At 41.5% G+C, this 23212-nt stretch overlaps 1 protein-coding gene across 1 annotated transcript; it reads left to right on the top strand.

Moving 5' to 3' along the window:
- Frrs1l (ferric-chelate reductase 1-like) lies at window positions 1-23001 on the top strand (the record flags this gene model as incomplete). Its single annotated transcript, XM_013513221.1, is given in 5 exon segments — window positions 1-126; window positions 12543-12627; window positions 14116-14254; window positions 16511-16757; window positions 20695-23001. Coding segments are annotated over 5 exon segments (770 nt in total), but the record flags the coding sequence as incomplete, so codon positions are not given.
- Window positions 23002-23212: the final 211 nt, after the last annotated feature.

The raw sequence follows: 23212 nt of genomic DNA on the forward strand, positions 1-23212 counted from the left end.
GGGGCCGGGGACCCCGGGGCCGCGCGCGGGGGGACGCGGGCGCCGACGAGGCGGTGCCACGCCACGACTCCTCCTACGGCACCTTCGCGGGGGAGTTCTACGACCTGCGCTACCTGTCCGAGGAGGGTGAGGCTGCGGGAGGCCGACGGGCTGGAGAGGGGAGACCCCCGGGGTGGGGACCCAGGGGCACGCGAGGGGCTGGAGGGGATGCTGGTGGAGGCGGCTCGGAGCCCCGCAGAGCTGTAGGCGCCTGCTGCCAGCTTCCACGTGGGAAACTGAGGCACGGAGGCGGAGGTGGGCACCCAGGTCCTGCGAGGCCGTGGATAGGGTGTGCTGAACTCCCCCGCGGCCCCGTTCCCAGCGTGTGGCTTCCATGCGTCCTGCCCGGGAGGAGGCCACCATCTGGCCTGGGGTGTGGGAGACCAGGGCGGCTGGTAGAAAAGGCAACCCCAGCTTACACGGAGATGACCTACATTTGCAGCCCCATCCTCTTAGCGTTTCTCGTTCTGTTAGTGCTCACTGCCCTGCCCCACAGCTGGGTCACATCACCCAGCCCATTTCTTATCTGTCACCGCGCACACAGTATGGGTCCCTAGTGTGAGCCCCCACTGTTGGGGCCATGTGGCCCCAGCTACAGGGGACTGTCAGCCACCAACCCCTCTCCCTGTAGGGCGGCCTCAGTGAACACAAAAGCCAAACTGATTCTGTTCAGAAGGGATAGAGGCTCGTCTCTTCTGTAACTTTAAAGAAGTAGTGATTTTCTTTTTCTTCTGCTAAGAGGGTTATCTAGGAATCAGTCTGGGGTTTGAAATGTTGATCCCTGCTTGAGTGTATCTGTTGGTTAGGATTAGGTTTACCTGTGTGCAACATACAAACGTTAATCGCATCGAGGTGATAAAAATCCCTCTCGTGTAAAGAAACCAGCAGTAGGGAATATAGAACTCGTATGGGAGCGCCATGGCCTTCGGGAACCCTGGATCTTATTCTGCTTTTTCATAGCATGGAGTTTCATGGTCCCAAATAAGTGCTTGAACTTCAGCCATTGCATCCACATTCCCCATAGTGGGAAAGAGGAAAAAGGAAGATTACTCAAGTTTCATATAGCAGTTTCCTTACTTCGATATGTAGTCACACATAGGTATAAAGGAGGTAGAAACAGAACCCTTTTAGCTGAGACATGCATATCCAATGAAAATTGGAGTTATTGTAAAAGTAGCTTTGGGAAGATATATTGGTTAGGAGCAGGCTTAACTGCTGAAACAGAGACTCCAACGCACAGTGGCTTATATAAGATCGTTTTTCTCTCGGCTAAGAGCCTGGCTGGTCCGGGCTGATGAAGCAACTTTGTTCCACACGGTCATTCAGGGATCCGGGTGCCTCCCACCGCGTTCCTCTCCCACCCCCTCAGGCTTTGCCCTCATCTGGGCAGTAGAAGTCCAGGCCGCACGTGTGACCCTGTTGAAGATTGTGGGAGGGAAAAAGTTGTTCAGGGTAAGCAGTTACCTGTTAGGCTGGCTATATATCGTGCTGCTCATACCGTCTGACAGAAACGGAAGTGCATGGCCGGGCTTCGGGGGAGGCTGGGACGCGTTGTCTCGCTGGGCAGCCATGTGCTTAGGAAGAAGGGATAAGTGGGGCGTGGGGGTTGGAAGACACCCAGCAGCAGAGTCTGTCACACTGGAAAAGGATAAATATTCCAAAACCTATTTTTCTTGGTCTTTTTTGAGACAAGATTTGACTATGCAGTTCATGCTGGCCTTGAATGCACATCCATCCTCCTGCCTCAGCCTCCCGAGTGCTGGCATTACAGGCATGTGCCACCACGGCTGGCCCAGAACCTATTTCTGAACACATCTAATGCATATTTATTCTGCACATGGCCAGCTTAGTACTGCCAGATGAATGTGACATGTGAGAGTTTATATTCTGATTGGCACATGTACCCAAAAAATGAAGAAAAAGGCTTGGATTCTATTTGTCAGTTTGCATGTGCAAAGAGAATGAACTAATGACTGTATAGTGTAGACAGTTTTATGTACTTAGCCACCAGGGACAGCTTTGTAGAGTCAGGTGGGAAGCCAAACAGACCGGTGGGATGGGAGAGGGAGGACGCTTTGGTGAGGTGATCAGAAGCCAGAGGCAGGGCATATACCAAGTGTGTGCAGATCTGCAGATCTCTGGTTTGTCTGTTCGCCCTGCCTACCCATTCTGCATAGACAGTGGGCTTAACTTTCCTAAGCCCCACCTCTAACCAGTCCTGTTGGTAGGTTCTCTGTCCTTCTGTCTGTCTGCTTGTAGTACTGGGGCTTGAACCCAGGGCCTCCACACTGAGCTGCATCTCCAGCTCTTTTTCATTTTGAGATAGGGTCTTGCTGAGTCACAGAATTGCCCTGGCTGGGCTTGAACTTTCAGTCTTCCTGCCTCAGCCTCCCAGGGTGCTGGGATTATAGGCATGCAGCACCATGCCCAGCTTTAAAAACCTCTGATAGTATCTCTTTACTCCCTAGAAGAAGCTTTAGGTCTGTTTCTGGAATTTTCTTTCTGACCTGAACTTCCCTGCAGTACCACTTCTCACCCTCTTTCTTCCCTGCCCTGAGCTCGCACTCCCCATTCTTCTTTTGTCCTCTCCTCTATATCAGTTTCTTTCAGCTCCTGTTACCAGCTGGTGGGTGCTGGGGGTGGGGTGGGGTGGGGCTGTAAGATGACAGCCCCTTAGGGCAGCGCCTCTGCGAGATTACCTGGATAGGACTTTCCCAAGATCCTTAGAAATCCTCAGTGAAGCCAGGTGTAGGGGCACACACCTGTAATCCCAGCACTCGAAGGCTGAGGCAGGGGCCAGCCTTGGCTACATCATGAGTTCAAGGTCAATCGGAACTGCATTAGTGAGACCCGGTCTTAAAAACAAAAAGCAAAAGCAGGAACAACGTAAAAAAACAGAAATCCTCAGTGAAGCAGTCTGGAAGTGGGGTGGAGAGGGCCTGCCAGAGAGGGAGAGGCACAACTAGAGAGGGTGTCCCAGGATGCAAAGGAAAAGAAAGTGTCAGGAAGTGGTGACCCATGGCATGGTGAGGACTGGCACGAAGACTCAAGGTGGCCGATGGATTTGGGAGACGAGGCCAGGGTCGACCCTGCCCAGAACAGATTCAGTGGGGAAGGGAGTGGCCAGTGAAAATCATCAGTACAGCTGTCAATCTCCTGTGATCGGAATGCCACTTCCTCTATACAGGGTTCTTCCTTTTCAGGTTCTAAGTAACTAGGAAACTGAGTTTTGTGGAATTTTTACTTTATTTGCTTTTGCTTTTGTGGTGCTGGGGATCGAACACAGGGCCTGCCACATGCTAGATAAGTGCTCTACCACTGAACTACACCCCCAGCCCAGACTATTTAATGAAGAGCTGGCTTGATAGTATGAAACCAGAAAAAGAGAATTAGAAAAATAGGGATAGAGATAGGGACTTCCATGAGACTTGAGGATAGCATACAACCTTACCTACCCCCAGAGACTATTTCTCCAGCGTCCAGATTGCTCAAGACCCCCAATCCAGAGGCTGTGCACTGGCTGAGACGGTGTCTGTGATCCACTCCCCCTGTAACCTCCCAATGTGAGCACTTTTCAAATTTAAATTTTGTATTAGTTTCACTGTGCTAGTTTTCAGAATTCTGAGCTTCTCCACTGTCAGTGTGTTTTACTCATGCTGATAGTCCCAGCTCAAATACCACCTCTTTCAAGGAGCCATCCCTGATTTTCTCCTCCCCCCGCCCCATGCCACTAGACAAGGGTGTTCTCCCGCATCCCAGGTCCTGCCACCAGTTTTGTGTGCTCAGGAGTTTGGATAGGATCTTGATACTTGAATATATCTCTCTTTCCCTTGAGGTTCTCAGCCCAGAATGTGAAACAAATTACCATTTGATTATGGCCAAATAATATCCTGAGGGTTCGCTGGAAAACAAACAACTGAGTTGAATGTTGATTTATCTTTGTATTGTATCTTCCATGAATCTAGCTCATTGGAGCTAACTTTCACAAGTGTTCACTATGTGCTGACGGTGTTTTCAGGTACTTTATCCACATTAATCCTTATAGCACCCTTGTAAGTTAGATACTAGTATTATCCCCACTTTAGAGTTAAGGAAAGTAACCCACAGAGACTTTAAATATTGTAGTTAAAAGAACACAGCTAGAAAGTAGCAGAGAACTGTGTGCATTTATTAATTGATTTCATGGGCAAGATGGTACTAGGAAGGTGTCCATTCTACTGAGAGCTAAGGGTCCCTGTTGACAGTGTTCTAGGAAATGGAGCAGTGGAATTGGGTATTTTTATGAACAAACTTGAGGAGTTTGAAATTGATGTGGTAGGGAGTTAGAAACTGCAAGTTGTAAGTAGCGGAGTGCTACTGCAAAAGCTGCACCAGTGTGAACCTTATGCAAACTTCATTCACTAAGTCATTTGTCCTTTCCACCTCATTATAAGGCTCTGATTAGTAGAAACAGTGATTCAGCCAGTCCAGAAAGAAGCTGATGCAGTAGTTTGTAGAGATGAGGCGGAAGGTGTGGCCAGACAATTTCTGGTTAAAAGTTGAAGGAATCAAATACTAAATTAATACCTGCAGGCTGTGATCCAAGTAGTTAATTAGAAGCAATAAATAGCAAACCAGAAGCCATTATCCACCCAGTAGAGTATGCAAAACAGGCTCAGGGGACTACAGGAGAGAAATAGTGTCTGTGAATTAGATGAGAATGGAAACCACAAAACCATATCGAGAACCTCAAAAGTCAACCAGGAAAATTACTACTTCTCATGTTACAGAAATATCTGATGGGAGCAAATGACAAGAGAGAAGAAATGAGGGGAAGAGAAAAAAGAAAAGAGAATTATTTTCAAAAACAGAGAAGCCGTAGAAAAGTTCATAGAGTCTATGTAAAAAGAAAGAGGGAGAAAAGTTTTTTTTTAGTTTTTTTAAACCCCCAAACCGATATTATTTAGTCTCACTCAGGTTTTTATGTTAGAGGGGGAAAAAAGTAGCATCACAATAGAAAATGAAATGAAAAGAACAATCCAAAGGAAAAAATGATGAAAAGTGAGAGACTAGACAAAGCTAAGGGGAAAGGGAAAGAAAGCCTGTGTATCTGTGTGGTCCATCCTTATCGCTCAAGGCTGAGGAAGTCAGGTCCACAGTGCAGGGGTGTAGGGTGAGGGGCAGGAAAGGTCTCTAAGCAGTAAAGTGCTAGGGTTAGATTTCTGGTTTAGAAAGATGGCATATGGACCTGGACTATGGCTCAGTGGTAGAACACACGCCTCGCATGCACAACGCCCTGAGTTCTATCACCAATACCACACAAAAAAATAATACAGTAAAATTTAAAAGGTGATGTGTGGGGGAAGGGAGGAAACCGGATATGAGGGTCAAAGGGCAGGCTGAGGTATCTCAGGTAGGAAAAACAGGCAGTGATGACTGAGTAAAGGTACCGAGTAGGGGAAGGATGAAGGTTTTTTGATTAGGAGACCAGGTGGGTGGTGGGACTGTTCACCGAGACAGCAGACTTGGGAGGATCTTGGTACTGGACATCTGGGGTTGATTTGCTTGCGGAACACCCTGCTAGAATCCTCTTGACACAGATGGCTGAACTGTTGGGCTTTAACACTGATACAAATAAAGAGGAAAGGCTGAAAATAAGAAAGTTGGGTGACAAAGAGAATAAATCTGAAGAAACTAGAGGGAAACATAATAAAATAAGAGGGACATACACAAATTAATGAAATAGAAACCAAATATTCAGTAAAGATAACCAAAAAAGTCAAAAGTGATTCTTTGAAAAATAAGAGTTAAGTGTATTAGGATTCAGCAAAGAAGTACAGCCAATAGATTTATTTTAAGGATGGGTTCACATGATTGGCAAGGCCGAAGCCTGCACGCCAGCGAGCTGAAAACCCAGGGATGCGCAACGATAAAGCTCAAATCCAAAGGCATCTGCTGCTGCCTTGCTGGAGAAAATTACTCTTTTTGTTCATTTCAGGCCTTTGACTGATTGGGTCCAATCTGTTTAACTCAAAATCCACCAATGTAAATGTTACTCTCCTTCAAAAATGCCCTCAGAGGAACCTCCACGGTAACATTTGACCACAAATCTGGGAAGATGAGTCCAAGCCATATTAACACACAAAATTAACCATCAGTATATGTTCTGACAAAATTGATCAAAAAAGAAAAACAAAAAGGAGACAAATAATATGAGTAGATACCACAGAGATTAAAAAACTGATTAAGTTGTAATTGTAATGATAAAAATAGCAGTAACTTAAAGTGGGGAGTCTCTAAAAAGACAGTTTTCCAGAGAAGATGTACAGGTAGCCAAGGGATACATGGAGGTGTGCTCAAAGTCATTGGCCATTAAAGAATGCAGATCAAAATCATGAAGGGCTGAGGGTATAGCTCAGTTGTGTAGCACTCACTCAGCATGTGTGAGGATCTGGATTTGATACCTACATCACAAAGCAAAAAAATCATGATGATATACCAAACCCCATCTACTAGGATGGCTATCATTTCTTTAAAAAAGGAAAATAGCACATGTTAGCAAGGATATGGAGAAATTGGACCTGTCATATATTGTTGATAAGGATGTAAAATGTTGCAGCTGTTTTGGAAAATAATTTGGCAGTTCCTCAAAAAGCTAAATGCAGGGTTACTGTATGATGCAGCAGTTCTATTCCAGGAGATCTGGAAACATATGTTCACACAGAAACTTTCACACAGCGGCGTTATTCATGATGGTAAAAAATGGAAACAACCGAAATGTTTATAAACTGATGAATGAATAAACAAATGTGGAGTAGGATATTGTTTAGCCATCAGAGGGATTGCAGCTCTGATACATGGGTGAATGTCAAGAAGAATTATGCTACCTGAAAGAAACCAGACATAAAAGGTCATATATTATTCCATTAACATTAAATGTACAAAATAAGCAAATTCATATGTTGGTCTTATGGGGAAACTTGACTCAATTCTCATTTAATTCGGTTTGCAACCAGAATCATGGAAAGAATTAAGTTTGTGAACCAAAAAACCATATAAATGAATGTAAAGGTATATTTTCATGTCCTTGGAGTGGAGGTTAACGTCTTAGACAAGACCCTGAAAAGCACCATCAAAAGAAGAAAAATGCTTATCTTAACACATCAAATGTAAAGATTTGAACACAAGAAAAAAAAAAAATAAAAAGCAAAATCCAAGGCAAAAAAGAAATAAAAAAACAAATTGGTGATTGGAGAAAAAATTGCAACCTCTGAAGCCAGCAGTTTCCTTAAATTCTTTATTTTTTTATTTTAAAGTGAGTAAAAAATAATTTTAAAAAATTAGAAACAATACAGAATTTCAAAAACCAATATGATACGAATTCAGCAATGGTTGTTATATTGCATATTGTTGTCTTCAAAGTAGTTTTACAGACTACCAGATACAAGTGTGCATAATTGGTCAAAAAAATTAAGCATTAACTGATAAATTCTTAAATACTTAAATTTCTTAAATTCTTATGCAAAAGATCAAAACCCAAATAACAAACTGAACAAAAAGGGTAGAACTATACATTACAGAAGGGAAAACCCAAATGTTTAATCAACATATAAAAGATGTTGACTCTACCAGTACTCAGGGAAGTCCAGATTAAAATTTGGGAATGATCATACCAAGTACAGGCATGGGTGTGGGGAAGCTGGGACAGTCACATGCTACTAATGGGACTGTAAACTGAACTGTCGTACTGAACACTACCTCATTCATCTTGGTGGAATTGAAGATGTGGCCCATCAATTTCTTTCCTTTTGTTTTCTTATTAAAACAAAACAAAACCTCTTCCGTATGCCTACAGGAAACATAGGTAAGGATGTTCATCTCTTCCTTGTTTGACAAGGTAAGCATTGTAGGAAACCAGAATGGCTTAACCTGGAAGGACATTTTAAGAAAATGTGATTATATGCACATCAGGGAATACTGTTTACCTATGTAAATTTACCTGTGTAGGTAGATTTCAAAAGGAAAATATTAGACAAAATGAGATCTATTGCATTTTCTTTATGCAAATTAATAACATACATAAACACTTTTTGAGAACACATACATAAAAATAAACACACAGATGGTGAATAGTAAGTTGGGTCAGGCCCTTGTTAGTCTACTCTGTGTGGGCATGTCCAGACCAGTGCCTGGTCGTGGGCTGTCTCATGTAGTGCATCTGTTAACCAGTGTGGCACGATAGGTCCATCGGCCGAGTGAGAAATTGTGCCTAGAACCTGATCTTGAGATACACATTTTGCTGCCGGCAGTTTTGGTAACTACCTTACCTTACCTTGTTAGGCTAGAAGTTTAGGATGGTGGTGTGGAGGATATAGGGCTTTTTATAGTGTGAGCAGGTCGAATTCCATGCTTCATGGAAGTGAGAACCTTCCCTTCAATCTCATGTTGTCTTATTTCCATTGTTACTAATGTGTTAAGTTTATTGCAGTAAAAGTACTGTTTTTCTAAGGTGCATATGTCTGTCAGACTGCCTTTTTTCGTACTGAGGATTAAACCCAGACCCTCATGTGTTCTGGGCAAGTATTCTACCACGGAGCTACATCCACAGCTCTTACTTGAGACAGGTTTTTGCTAAAGTTGCTCAGACTGGCTTTGAACTTGCAGTCCTCCTGCCTCATCCTCCCAAGTAGCTGGGCTTACAGGCATGCATCATCATATCTGGCTAGCAAAAAAAGTTTTTTGAAGTAATTTACCACTAGAAATGTGTAGTGCATATGAAACAGAATAATGAATATTGAATAGCATTATTGTCTAGCCTTCAAAATGATACTTGCTAATAAGCTACAGTCTTGGAAAATACATTGTGTATTTGAGGATTAATCCATTCAGTCTATCAGTCAAGTTCCAGTTAGAAAGACAATTTTTTTTTTTTTTTTTTTTAGAAAGACAAATTATACTAGCTTTTTAAACAGGGATGAGCATCCTAGGGAATGTCATAGGAAGAATTTGAGAGACTAAAGAGACCAAGGCAGCAGGAAATGGCTACCACCCCTGGGGTCAGAATTACAAAATGAAAGGCTTTGGGTTAGCAGAACCTGCAAGCTCGGACAGGAGCCTCCACAGTTGTGATTATTGTTGGAGAGTGGGGCTCTGCCGAGCTGCAGGCCCCTTTGAGCAGCAGAATGAGGCTGGTTCTGAGAGTCTTGCACAAAGCTAAGAACTTAAACCAACTTCCACTGTAAGGATGAAGCAGAGTTACAGAGGATTTAAATATTGGGACAGCAACCTAACAGGAAGGAACAGTCCTCCTTGCCTCCTGTCTTCCTTGAGTGCCTGCTATTGGCATTGGCTCAGCAGCTGGCAAAGGAGGAAGGGTTTGCAAGTACTCAGCCTCTGGAAGGTTGGGCTGGTGCCAGGAGACAAGAACATAGGTACTGGCACATGGTGCAAACTTACTTATACCAAATTTTGCAGGATCATTTAATTTCAGGAAAAATTATAAAATTGCTCTGCTTTATTCTAATACCACATCCCATTAGTGTACTGCAATTGATTTCTGTCACTAAAGACCCAGAAGTACTGTAAACTCCTCAGGTTAAAGGTCCTGGCCCCCAGCAAGACTCTCTACATGTCAGACCAACCAGCTATAAATGTAGGGGCTTCCTTCCACTCCTGTTACATAATTTGCTAGAGTGCCGTGTGGATCGCAGGGAAGCACCATGCTTACAATTGTAGTTTGTGGAATACAGCTCCAGACCAGCTAATGAAGAGAAACAGGGTGCGGTCTGGCAGGATCCCAAGTGCAGAGTTCCTGTGCTTTCTTGTGGAATCATGTCACGCACCCAACATATCATTAATGTGTTCAGCTAGGATTGCCCCCTGAGCTTCAGTGTCCAGAACTTTTCTTAGGGCTTTGTTATATAGGCGTGATGGATTTAATCATTGGCCATGTGGCTGAACTCAATCCCCTGCCTCCCTTTCTTCCCTTGAGGTGGGACTGGCTCCAAGCCCTAAACCACTAATCACACGATGGGTTTTTCTGGTGACCACTTCCCATTCTGGTGTGACTCAAGGGCATTATGAGTAACAAAGACATTCCTATCTAGCAAGCTGGAGGCCCTAAGTTCAACCTTTAGCACTGAAAAAAAAGTTCTTAAAGGGATGCACAAATGCATTTTAATAGAATACAAGTTCTCATTCCAAGTTCTAGAAAGATACAAGATGATAGAAAATTAGTGCTAGAGAAGCTATTTGCCAGCACTAATAAATTAGTTCAGAACATTTACGTGAGCTTGGTTCTAAAACTTGCTTTTATTTGGAGTTTAGATACCTATTTTTTTAGCCAATGATTATTAGTTCTCAGTCCACTTTACAAAATTTAATAGTAATACTGATCCAGTAGTAATAATAACTCGCATTTTTGCAGTCAAATGCTCTACCAGTGAGCTATACCCCCAATAACTGGCATTTATGGAGCTAGAAATCTATCATATGCAAATGTATTAGTTTAGAAGGTAAGAAATAGTGAGGGTATGTTTGAAATGTGCTTACTTTTCAAGGTAGTATTTAAATTACATGCAATTAATGCTAATCAAGGGCCTGTGTCCCTTTGTAACTTCAAAACTGGAATGGAAAAATCCTATTATGTACATAAATGAAAAAAACCTACTGTCAAGTACATAAGTGTATCATTGTCAGTTTTTTTCTTTCTTTAGCTCATGGGGAACATTAAAAGAGATTGTCTTTGTCAGTCACCTACAGAATCTAAGTACATAAGCAGTGCATGGTCATTGCATTTCTGGATAAACATTCTGAGAAAAAAAAATGACTTCAGGATTGTGGTGAGAAATAAGAGGAAGAACATATATGAAGATGCTTCCCATAGGTTTGTAGCATTAAACAGCTGCTCAGTAAATATTAAGAGAAAAACAGAAAGCCTCATCCAAAGCAAGATTCAGTCTATATACTGAAATGAGTACAGGTTTTAGCACAAGATAAGCACAAAACTAGAAAAAGTAATGTATGTGACCCAATTGTCTAGGCGTGGTGAGAGTCACGTGTCCATCATAGAAATGGAATATTCAAAGTGCACAGTGTGTGCCAGCAAACTGTAGTCTGGAGACCCCTTCCTTACTTCCTTCCTTCCTTTTTCCTTCCTTCCTTTTTCCTTCTGTCTTGGTTACTTTTCTCTCGTTGCTGGGACAAAATACCTGATGCCCAAAATTAAGCAAGGAAAAGTTTATTTTGCCTACAGTTTGTGGAGGTTTCAGTCCATACTTGGCAGATTACAAGGCAGAGTGGCACATGGAAGAGGGCTACAGCTCATGGCGGCAGAACACAGCAAAGCAACAAGCACACACAAGGGAGGAAATGGCCAGAAGCACCCTCTTCCTCGCCCTTATATATGCAAACTATCCACCCCAGGGTGGGTGTAGCTCTCACACCCATAATCAATCAAACTCTAAAAGCCTGCCCCGTGGCCACATGAGGCTTTTGGGGGACACCCAGACACAAACCATAACACCTTCCTTCCTTTTTTCCCTTCTTTCCTTCCTTCCTTTTTCTTTTTCCTTCTTTTTCGTTCTTTCTTTCTTTCTTTCTTTCTTCTCTCTTTCATCTTTCCGTTTGTTTTTTTCTGCAGTGCTAGGAGTTGAACACATGGCCTTAGGCATGCAAAGAACATGCTCTACCATTGAGCTTATCTCTAATGTCTAATAAATTTAATGAAACAATAAAACAAAACAATATGAAAAGCATTACGAGTCACAAAATACCTCAGACTAATTGAGAAAAAATAATTAGTTTTCTCAAGTTTATTTACATTACCTAATGCCTGCAGATGATTTTGTTTTATCATCTGACAATCATTTACATATTTAAGTGTCCACTGCCAAACTTTGTGCTGGGCAGAGAACACACAAGGTACACAGCCCAGGAGAAAAAGATTTCTGTGATAAACTGGAGCCATAAGGTTGCCTGTTCTTCAGTATGTGATTCGGTGCATTATGGCGGTGAGTAATCTCATAAGAGATATACACAGCTGTTAGAATTCTCTTTGAGGAATTTAGAGACGTGTGAAAATGTTACTGCTTAAGCAAAACGGTAGATCTGAGAAAGGGAATGGAAAATCTTATTACTTGTATAAGTGGAAAATACTATCAGGACGTGTGTATCATTGTCAGTTATTTTTTCTTTACAGCATGGGTATTCTATTAAAATTGACTTTAAAACTACTAAGCAACAGTGTTATATGGAATTATGTTTCACATGTGTCTCCTGTTTCTTGACTATAAAATGAGAAGAGGCCCATCCATTCCCAGATCCCACATAAGTTTCAATCCAAAGGAGTGTGCCCCATGCCCTCCCCTCATGAAGGGACCAATTAGGCTTAATTAAAATCCTTTTTTTAAGTCCCCAAACATTGCTAGACATGTGCGATAGAAAAAAAGCAACATATTTTTAAAAAATCTCATTGAAAAAGTTGTTACTAGATTTTCTAACCATTTCTTATTCTTACTGCCCAGGTTACCCTTTCCCTACTGCTCCTCCTGTGGATCCATTTGCCAAAATCAAAGTGGAAGACTGTGGGAAAACTAAGGGATGCTTTAGGTTGGTAGAACTCCAAGTTGGGTAAATTTAAAGCTAAGAAATCTATTTATTTCTCAAGGGAGTATTTCAATTGTATGCAGTTTATGCTAGTCAGGGGCCCATGGCCCTGTGTAACTTCAGCAAGGTTAAGGAGTTTTCTAAGTATTTTAGCTCAAGCATGCACGTAGCCCTGGGACATTCTCTAGTTCTCCATTCCGGGCTGTGGTGCCAGTGGTACAGGCCATTCCTCTCCAGCTGGTTATGTGAGGAAGATTCATGACCCGAATGCTGTGAATGTCCATGTTCTAGGTTTTAAATTTTTTCTTTTTTTAATTTTAAAGAGAGTAGAAAAAATAACAGAATAACAACATAAGCAAAAACAAAACAACACAAAAACAGTAAAAATGATACAGGGTTTCAAAACAAAATGATAGGAATTAACAGTGGTTGTTATATTGCATATTATCGTCAACGATCCAGGTTTTAATTTGATTTATATATAATTTTAAATTTTGTGATATTTTAAAATTATGAAAATTTGTAAGTAAAAAGTTGATATAAATTGAATTAACAAACCAATTTAAATTATTAATTTAAAGAATCCTTTTCCTCTGAAAGTATTCAGAAATAATTTAGTAATGTGGGAAATGTGTTCACTCATCCAAAGAATGGACTTCAGAGTCAGGAAGAACAGTGAAAGTGAGGCTTTAATGCAGTCAGTCTTGGAAGCCTAAGTGCCTGATGGACCCCAGGCATTATACACTCTAGTGCACAGGTGGTCCTTCTCTTTGTTGGTCTTGGCCCCGTAGGAGAAGAGGCACAATCTTTCCCTGGGCATCACCTAATGTTTCATCACCTCTTTATAATTCCCCAGTCCTCCTCCCAATTAGAGTTTGGATTTCTTCATAAGACTCTGCTTTTTACTCTGGAACTCTCTGAAAAGCAGATGTACCTGTGTAGTGATTTCATGTGACCTTACAGTTATATAACTATGCTTCTGCTTAGCTTTGTCTGGAAGAATATGCTTTTCTTCTCCCTTTCTCTACCATGCCTCCCTTCTACAAAGGTTTATTTATTATTTTTATCTTTCCTTCAAGGTCCTATCTGCCCAGGAATCTTCCACATTCATGAACTTTGTCAAGGAGTTTGAAAACTGTCTATAATTTTCTATTCAGAGTTTAACTGTTTTATCTTGAAAATAGACTGCTTTCAAGTTCCCTTTTCTTACAGTAATAACTGAAGTTGAAGAAACTCTACTATAATTCAGAGAACACGGGGAGTTTAGAGTCCCAGGTTTTACTGCCTTTGCTGCCATGGACTTACTATGCAACCTGGACCAAGGCCCTTCTCTTCTTTGGACCTCATGTTTTATGTAGATAAAGTGGTCCAAGAAGCAAAGATCCAGTATTTAATAATATTGCTTAGCATCCTATTTGATGCATAGTAGATGCCCTCTTACTGTCTTTTAATAAGCACAAGGGCCAATGTCTTTCCTGATGTATCCTGTAGGTACGGCAAACCAGGCTGTAATGCAGAGACCTGTGACTACTTCCTTAGCTACCGGATGATAGGGGCTGATGTGGAATTTGAGCTGAGTGCAGACACAGATGGCTGGGTAGCAGTTGGATTCTCTTCAGACAAGAAAATGGTAAGATGCAAGTCATGATAGAAACCGGCTTTTCTCTTTAGTTCGCTGTGCTTTTTTAGATTTTAAGAGGCAAAATTGATCAAAGCAGCATAGTGATTACATTAGTTACATCTCTTTTACTGCAAGTTTAAAAAAAATTCAAAGTACACATCTGTATATGTGCTGCTGAAGCGAGCACCAAAGTACACATCTGTAATCCCTAGCCCTCAGGAGGCTGAGGCAGGATGATCGCAAGTTTGAGGCCAACCTGTCTCAAAATAAAAATTTTTTAAAAGCACAAGAGATATAGCTTATCCATAGATTACTTACCTAACATGTATGAGGCCCTGAGTTCAGTCCCCAGTGCATAAAATAAAATAATGAAATAAAAGTAAAATAAAATCTAGTTTAAGTGGAAAGATTGGTTATCAAAATACAAGGTGGCTTATGGAGCTGTAGTCATAAACTATATCCACAGTAATGCTGCATCAAGTGCCTCTAGAACTGCTTATCTAAGAGCAGAAAACATTTACAGTATTTCTCACTCCTACGTGTGTGCATTGATTGGGCTCAGCTCATTCTAGGTGGGGCTCAGCTGTACGTGGTGGCAGTCCATGGTTTGGATTCAGGTTTTCTCTAATCAGTCTAGAATGTGCTACCAAAACACGTTCTTTTCATGGCAAAAGGGGCACCGAATACAAATTGATTTTCCCCCTCTACTTACACACTCAACATTGAGCACATCTATGACCAGATACATGGTGGTTCTTCACTACATACCAAGCACTTCTCCGATGGACACCATCCGGGTGTCCTCTAATTTGGTTCATTTCTGATAGCATCAGACCCCACAGGTTAAGGGTCAGTTCTGTCCCTGTGAAACCAGATGGAGTGGTTTACCCCTTCATGAGCACAGAGCTGATAAATGCAACCAGGAGATAAGAGTGAGGATTTCTTACTTGCAACAAGTAAGGAAAAAGCTCTAGGGATAACTCCTAAAGTAATGTCCTCTTGAACAAAGAAAACAAGGAGATTTTTGGGGGGAAACTTTTGCATATTCAGGTAAGAAGGACTTATCATATTTACAGACAGGTACTTACATTACGTGTGATAAAAGAACAACTAGTGGTACACCTTTGGGCAGAGAACTTAGTATTATAATGAGCAAAGTTTACTCTAAGTTACCTAAGAAGATCAAGTCAGAGTAACTGGTTGGATGATTACTCTGGAAGGCCTTAACTGAAACAAAAAAGCAACTTGGAGGAATGTTAGTAATTTAAAGGGCCAGCATGCCTTACACACACACACACACACACACACACACACACACACACACACAGAGGTATGTGGGCGCAAGCGTAAGTGGTTGTCCCTAAAAGCATGAGGTCTGATGAAAAAAATATGGTGGCTATTTAATTTTTTAAAAAAATTTTTATAGAAATAGACACATAGTTATTAATCCCCCCTCAAAATTCCTCCCCTTGCTTTGAGCACACTTACCCCATCATTCTTGCCCCTTTCTGAAGGTTCTGGAAATCCTCTTTAGTGAAAGTCTTTAGTTATGCTGTCATGGCTGCCTCAATGTCCTGAATCAATGCAAAACAATTACTTTTCATAGGCATTTCAACTTTGAGGAAGAGCCAGAAGTCATTGGGTGTCAGATCTGGAGAAAAAAAGTGAATGAGGATGCACTGTAATGGTTTTATTTGACAGAAATTGCCTTAAACCTTTTGAATTAACTCAAGACATTGAGGCAACCGTGAAAAGACGCACATCAAAGAAGACTTCAAGAACTGCTTCAGAAAGTGGCAAGAATGATGTTGTTAGTGTGCTCAGAGAAGGGGACTATTTTGAGGGAGATTAATGTCCATGTGTCTTTTACTATAATAATTTAAAATCTTTTAGATTTTTAAACATTCACTGTATGTTTTGATCACACCTCATACCTGCCTAACTACTAACTCTCACTTTAGATGCCAGTTGCAAATCTTAAACTGTGACCTGTGTTTCTGACCAAGTGGGTATAAATCAGGGTTCCTCCACCCCTCATGGAGTTTCATTAATTTACTAGAGTAGCTCAAAGAACTCAAGTAAACACCCACTTATTATAAAGTATATTGCCGAACAACATCATCTGGCACCACTATGCTACATCTCCAGCCCTAAAATAATTTTTGGTAGGATTTCAAGTTACAGAAGTGAGGGAATGTTTGCTTCTGAGTGAAAAGTTTACAAAAGACGAATTGACTTTTTTCTTCTGAATCATTTCCATATTAGGGTGGTGATGATGTCATGGCCTGCGTCCACGATGACAACGGCAGGGTCCGCATACAGCACTTTTATAACGTGGGCCAGTGGGCGAAAGAGATTCAGAGAAATCCTGCCAGAGATGAAGAAGGAGTTTTTGAGAACAATCGTGTCACTTGCAGATTTAAACGCCCTGTGAATGTTCCCAGAGATGAAACCATTGTCGATCTCCACTTGAGTTGGTATTACCTGTTTGCCTGGGGTCCAGCCATTCAGGGTAAGCTTGCATTTCAGTGTCTGCGTTGAACACCTCCACCACTGTGCTTGCATTTGTTATTCATTGACGTCACACTGTGCGCGCCAAACAGCCTTAAGCATTTATAAATAATATAAAAGAAGAAAGAGCTCTGACTCCTTTCTTCAGAAGGTTATAATGAACTTATACCCAAGGACAAGTAGCACACACAAGCAAAGCTGGAGTGTTACGAGATAGCACGCGATGAGGTATGCGCTTGGTGAAACAGGTATTTGTCCGCTCTGTGGGGTATGGCTTGTTTAATTCTCACCATGTCTCCATTTAGTCCTTACCAAAACCTGCAGAAGTCTAGATGTTGTTATCTTCATCTTATAGAAATTAAGAAACTTGCTCAAAGCTATACAACTAATGAAGGGGAAGAACTAAAATTCAGTCCTAAGTCTGTTTGACCCCAAAGTCAGTGAATACCCTTAACCTCTGTCCTCAAATAGAAAAATACTGACCAGGGGAAGGGTTCTCTTGAGCTTGGCAGCAAGCATGTTATTAAGGCTCACTTTAGGACTATTCTGGTGGTCATGAACCCACCAAATTATCCTATAAGTCTCTCACATTACTCCACAAGTATTAATGTGCATGAGGGATTGCCTGGCTGTACTGTTACACTGCAGTCTTCTGCCAGCCTAGGTGGGGATGGGCCTGAGATTCTGTATTTCTAGTACGTTCTGTGGTGATGCTAACCCATGGATGACCTCACCTTGGGAGACAAGGCTCTTCAGCATTTCTCCAGCAAAGACTCAGGGACATCATGAGACCTTTTAGACAAAGATAAAATCACATCACACTGTCTTGAGCATTCCTCCTTGTTCATCAGCCTAGCAGCATAACGAAGAAATGAGTTTGGTTTGCAGTCCTTATGCAGGAATTTCATCCTGCTTCCTGCTAATTACATCTGTCTTACTGTGTGCTTAGCAACTGCCTGTTGCCTCATCTGATCTCAGTTTTGGGGGATTTTCTTGTTCATTTTGTTTTCATTGATTGGTGTGGAAGTTGTATAATGGATACCTCCAGATTTTGAACACCTTTCCCATTTGCTGATTGTCTTGGTTACTTTGCTGTTGTTGCTGAGACAAAATTCCCAACACCCAAAATGAAGGAAGGAAAGGTTTATTTAGCTCACAGTTTGTGGAGGTTTCAGTCCATACTTGGCTGGCTCCAAGGCAGAGTGGCACATGGCAGAGGGGAACAGTTCATGGTGGTGGAAAACAGCAAAAGCAACAAGAACAAAAAGGGGGAGAATCAGCAAGTAGCCTCTTTCTCTCCCTTACATTATGCAAACTACCCGCCCCAGGGTAAGGTCTAGCACTCACACCCCTAATCCCAGCATTGGATCATGGATCAATCAAAAATCTAGAAGCCCATCCCATGACTGCATGAGGATTTAGGGGGACCTGCAGACACAAAACATAACACTGATTTATCAATGGACTTGCAAAGATACCTTCAAGTACTTTCAGTGTCCTGGGAAATAAAGTATATCGTAGCCTAGAGAAAGGGACTCATTTAAGTTCTGGAATTTAAAATCTTAAAAATCAGAGTTTGAGTATTGGTTCTTGCCCTTCATTGCTATATAATATTCAGCCTACTATCTAAAATTGGAACTTTGTTTCCTTATATTTAAAGTGGGGATGATAATATCTACTTCATAAGACTATTGAAAGGATTAAATGAAACCAAGTATTTGAAGTTGCTTTACAGATTAGAAAGTACTGTACAGCCACCCTCAGTTATCTGTTATCTGTGGGGAATGTGTTCTAAGATCCCACTAGATGCCTGAAAGCCTATATACATCATGTCTTTTTCCTCTACATAATTTATAAGAAATTAAAAATAACTAAAAACCGAACAATAATAATGATATAATGAGTTAATATAAATGTAATCTCTCGTTTTCTCTCTCACAATATATTATTGCACTGTACTGTGTTTTTGGAGACCCTGATTGACTGTGGGAAAGTGAAACCACGAAAGGTAAACTCACTGATAAGGTGGACAACTGTATCTCACAAGATCATCTTCTTATATATATGGCATCCTATCCTCATGTTCAAAGTCCTCTCCAGTTTTATCCAGCTTTATCTGATAAGTTTTCTCAGTACTTCTATTATCTCCTCACTATTTCTGTGCACAATAATTCCTGCCTAGGGTATAGGCCTGTGTTTTTCTTGTTTCCCCGAGTACCCTTCTAAAGCCTGTCTATTGGTCAGATCTTAACCATTCTCTAAAGGTCTCTTTGTGGGGATGAACTTTGAGTTCAGGATTGAACCTTCCTCACAGAGGTTGCCTGGTCAAGTCTGGGAGTTCATGTAGATGACCAGGGAGGTGAGGGAGGCAGGAGTGAGAGGACCCTCAGGAGAAGAATCTCTGTACCATCCAAGGAATTTGTGCTAACAGAAGCTAGCTCTGGAGCTGAGACTTTACATGTGATGTTTGGCAGGCCTTTTCCGCCAGAAATTACCTTAAAAAAACCCCTACTGTAGTCAGGCATGGTGGCATATGCTTGTAATCTCACTGTGGGAGACCAAGGCAGGAGGACTGCAAGCTCGAGCCTAGCCTGAGCAACTTAGTGAGACCCCGGATCAAAATAAAATATAACAAAGGCTGGGGATGTAGCTCAGTGTGAAAGCCTTGGGTTCAAGTCTAAGTAACACACACACACACACACACACACACACACACACGCACGCAAACAACCTACTCTGAACCCTAGCCATAAAGAGGGCCTTGCACTGAATTCATACGCCTCAGTTTCCTTGAAGAAAGTTTCTTATGGCTTTTTAAAAAGGTCACACACTTGTAATGAGCTTCGGCTTATTATGCATCATTTTGAAGTTGCATGGGGTTGAGCTTGCTGTGTTGCTCATGCTGGCCTCAAGCTCCAGAGCTCAAGTGATCGTCTTGCCTTAGCCTCCCCAGTACCTGGGACCACAGGTGCACACTACCATGCCCTGCTTATTAACTACCTTTTATTTCTTTATTCTTTTTTTTTAAATTTGGTGGTGGTGCTTTGATCGAACCCAGGGCCTCACATGTGCTAGGCACGCCTCTACTACTGAGCCTTTAACTACTGGTCCGTTTGTAACCAGGTCAAAAAAAAAATTTCCCATCCAAAGACTTGTTTGGTTTCCTTAGTTATCCTACTTTCTGTATCATATTTCCCCACTCAACCAGACTTGTGTATGGGTAACACCCCCTCTGGTCTGGCTTGGACAAGCTACTTCTTTATGTCCTACAGACAATGAAAGAGGCTTTCATCTATGCTTGGTGGTGCATGCCTGTAATCCAGCACTCAAGAGGCTGAAGCAGGAGGATTTTTGCGAGTTTGAGACCAGCCTGGGCTACAAAGTGAGCTCAAGGCTAGCCTGAACTGCATAGCAAGACCCTGTCTCAAAAAGACAAAAAAAAAAAAAAAAAAGGAAGAAAGAAAGAAAGAAAACGTAAGGGAAATGCTTATGTCCTCAGGAGTTGCTGATGCTGCATTTGAGTAGAAAAATTTGTAGACTGGTGAATGAAATCAAAACATATTTTATCCATGTGGTGTTAAGAAGATGCAACTCACCAGGCATTACAAGTAGGAATTTGTTCAACCCTATCTAAGTAGCAGTCTTAAAACTAGGATGCCGTGGAAAGACAAATAGTCTACTGATGTTGGGTGGGGTTGCAGATTAATTAAAACCACCATATTTGGATGAAACTAGCTAATTTCTGTCTGTGTTCTTTGTTATATGCACAATTATAGTGCATTCTGACGCTAACTCTAATACCTGATTCCAGATCTTTGTAATCACTGTGAATGTTTTCAACACTAAACACTTTTGCTTTCCTATTGTTTGCCTATGTACCATTTTAAATCTGTAATTTTCCCAACTGCTCTCTCTTCTTCTATTTTGCTTTCTTAAAGGCTCTATCACCCGACACGATATAGATTCTCCACCCGCTTCTGAGCGCGTTGTCAGTATTTACAAGTACGAAGACATTTTTATGCCATCAGCTGCCTATCAGACCTTCTCATCTCCGTTTTGTTTGCTCCTCATTGTTGCCCTGACCTTCTACTTATTGATGGGAACCCCTTAACCAGGGCTGCAAAGTCAACAGATGAAATGGATTGGAAAGCCTTTAGTATATTTTTCAAGAATAACCAGTATAAGTTTAGCTTTGTTAAGTTATGTAAAACAACTCATGATTTTAGGTTTCTAGAAGAAAGAACAAGCTTTTCTTCTCATTAAGGAGGATTGTTCAATAATGACCTTTCTGTTGGGAAGTACTTAAAACTTTTGTAAGCACTTTCAAATGTGTTTTTGTTTTAATTTGAGCTTCACAGTATCCTGTTGAAGAGGGTATGAGTACCGTCTTCTTGATAGGATTTCAGATCCAGAAAGGCTGCCTTTTTATGACCTTCATGTCTTGTAGCCTTGGCCATTTGGTCAGATGACACATAGCAAGGTAGAGAGAAAGCTAGGAGCAGAAATCAAGTCTCTGAATGGTCTTTAGTGTCAGTGCTACAGCCCAAGAGCGTTACTTTTGAGTGTTCTTTGTTACTTTGCGTGAGGGAGTACTTCACTGAAAGTCAGAAGTTCACAGGCAACTTTTTGAACAAATTCCTGCAGAGCACAAATGCTTTTGTATATTTACACAGTTGACGGGAGAAACAGGAGAGATTACAATAATGTGAGAATGGGTTGTATTTATTTTAAACTTTTGCTAAATTAGTATATAGTTAGAAAATATGTTTTATAGCTGTTTGGAAAAGTTAGAAACAGAATTGTGTGCATTCCTGAGAATGTAAAATGATTGTAATGATAAAACTCTGGGAATTCTAAACAGAATTTAGGCTGTTTTACCACTATATTTTATAAACTAAGGTATTCATGTATGATTAGGGACAATTCTGTTGTCAAAATCAGCATACATTAAGTTTGTGTTATAACAGACAAATTATCTTAACAAAAATGTAAGACATTTTAGCAATATGGCAACATTTTGCAGATTGTAGAGATTTGGAACCAAAAAGATTTTAACATGAGATACTTTTGTGTTTTAATTGGAAAATGACCTATATAGTGAATTGCCCTGGAGTTTTAATTCAAAACATATAGGCTTGTAAATAAGACTGGCAGCCGTGTAATTTATAATGATGCCTTGATGTAATGTTTCCTTTTTTTCAAAGGAACCCAAATGTTCCTTTGTCCCATATGTCTGTGCCAACAGCCCATGAGAGGAGAGGTGTCTCTGAGCATAGTTACGCTGCTGAGACGTTTCCAATGCGATGTTCTAGAGTTCTCTGACGTGGCCCTGTTGCTGGCTTCAGCTTTGTGATTAAGCAACAGTAGAGCCTGCAGTTTCTAAAGCCATCTGCAAGATTCATGTCAGAGGTGAAAGTGTGTCTGTGGGGAAAGCTTTCAAACTCTTCCAGACCTGAACCGAATAAGGAAATTTGTTATGTTCCGTGACACTGCGCAATTACCATGTGCTTCCAAGGGTTGTCGGAGAAGTGCTTCTCCTTGCAGATGGGGAGAGATGAAATGACATCGGGGAAGTGAGGGAACTGGGGAGGGTTGCAGACTCAAGGTTCAAGTCCATAGCTCCGCCTGACTGCACTACTCTCTACTAAGCCTTCTGGTCATGGCTGAACATGGCCATGTGGCACTTTCTCAGTAACAGGCTAGGAGGGAGGATGCTGAGTTGAGCATGCAGGCACTTGTGTGTGCTGTAGATAAGAAAGCACATATTTTTATATTTTACTCTCATGTGTATAATATGTGAGCTGTAAATGGGTTAAAACAAAAGAGAGGCTTCAGTTAGTAGCAAGAAGGGAAGGACTACCTGAGCAGGTGTTTCTTTCTGCTTACATTTCAAGTCAAGCTACTTATTTCACTAATTGTACTTTACCAGCTTTGCATATTCATGCATGGAACTCTCAGTGACTTGTGATTGCCCTTGGTAAAATGCAAACCATTTGCAGAACTTCAGTATTGTTCCTCCTTCCCCATTGCCATATCCCAGCAAGACTGAAGGGCTCTCAGTTCTACAGATTTTGTATCCTTTTTTTTTTTTCAGTGCTGGGCGTTGAACCCAGGGCTTTGTGCATGTGCATGCCAGGGAAACGTTTTACTACTGAGCTCGACCCTAGCACCAGACCTGTTCTTTCTCAACTCACCCTGTGTTCAGACATTCTCTGCCTTCTGCATATGATAAATTATTACTAATCTTTCAGGTCGCAGCTTCATTATTCTGTCCTCCAGTCCCCTGGACTACATAGGGTTGGATCTCTGCCCAGTGCACCCATAGCTTCCTGGGATTTCTCATCAGAATATTCATCACACTTCATAGTAATTGTTGGCTTTGTCCTTCCTGCTAACTCCTTAATGTAGGGCCCCTTTCTTGTTACTCATCTCTGTAACAGGCCTGCTCCACAGTAG

Source organism: Chinchilla lanigera, unplaced genomic scaffold (assembly GCF_000276665.1).
Source record: "Chinchilla lanigera isolate Chin_1 unplaced genomic scaffold, ChiLan1.0 scaffold00018, whole genome shotgun sequence".
NCBI classification, from domain to species: Eukaryota; Metazoa; Chordata; class Mammalia; order Rodentia; family Chinchillidae; genus Chinchilla; species Chinchilla lanigera.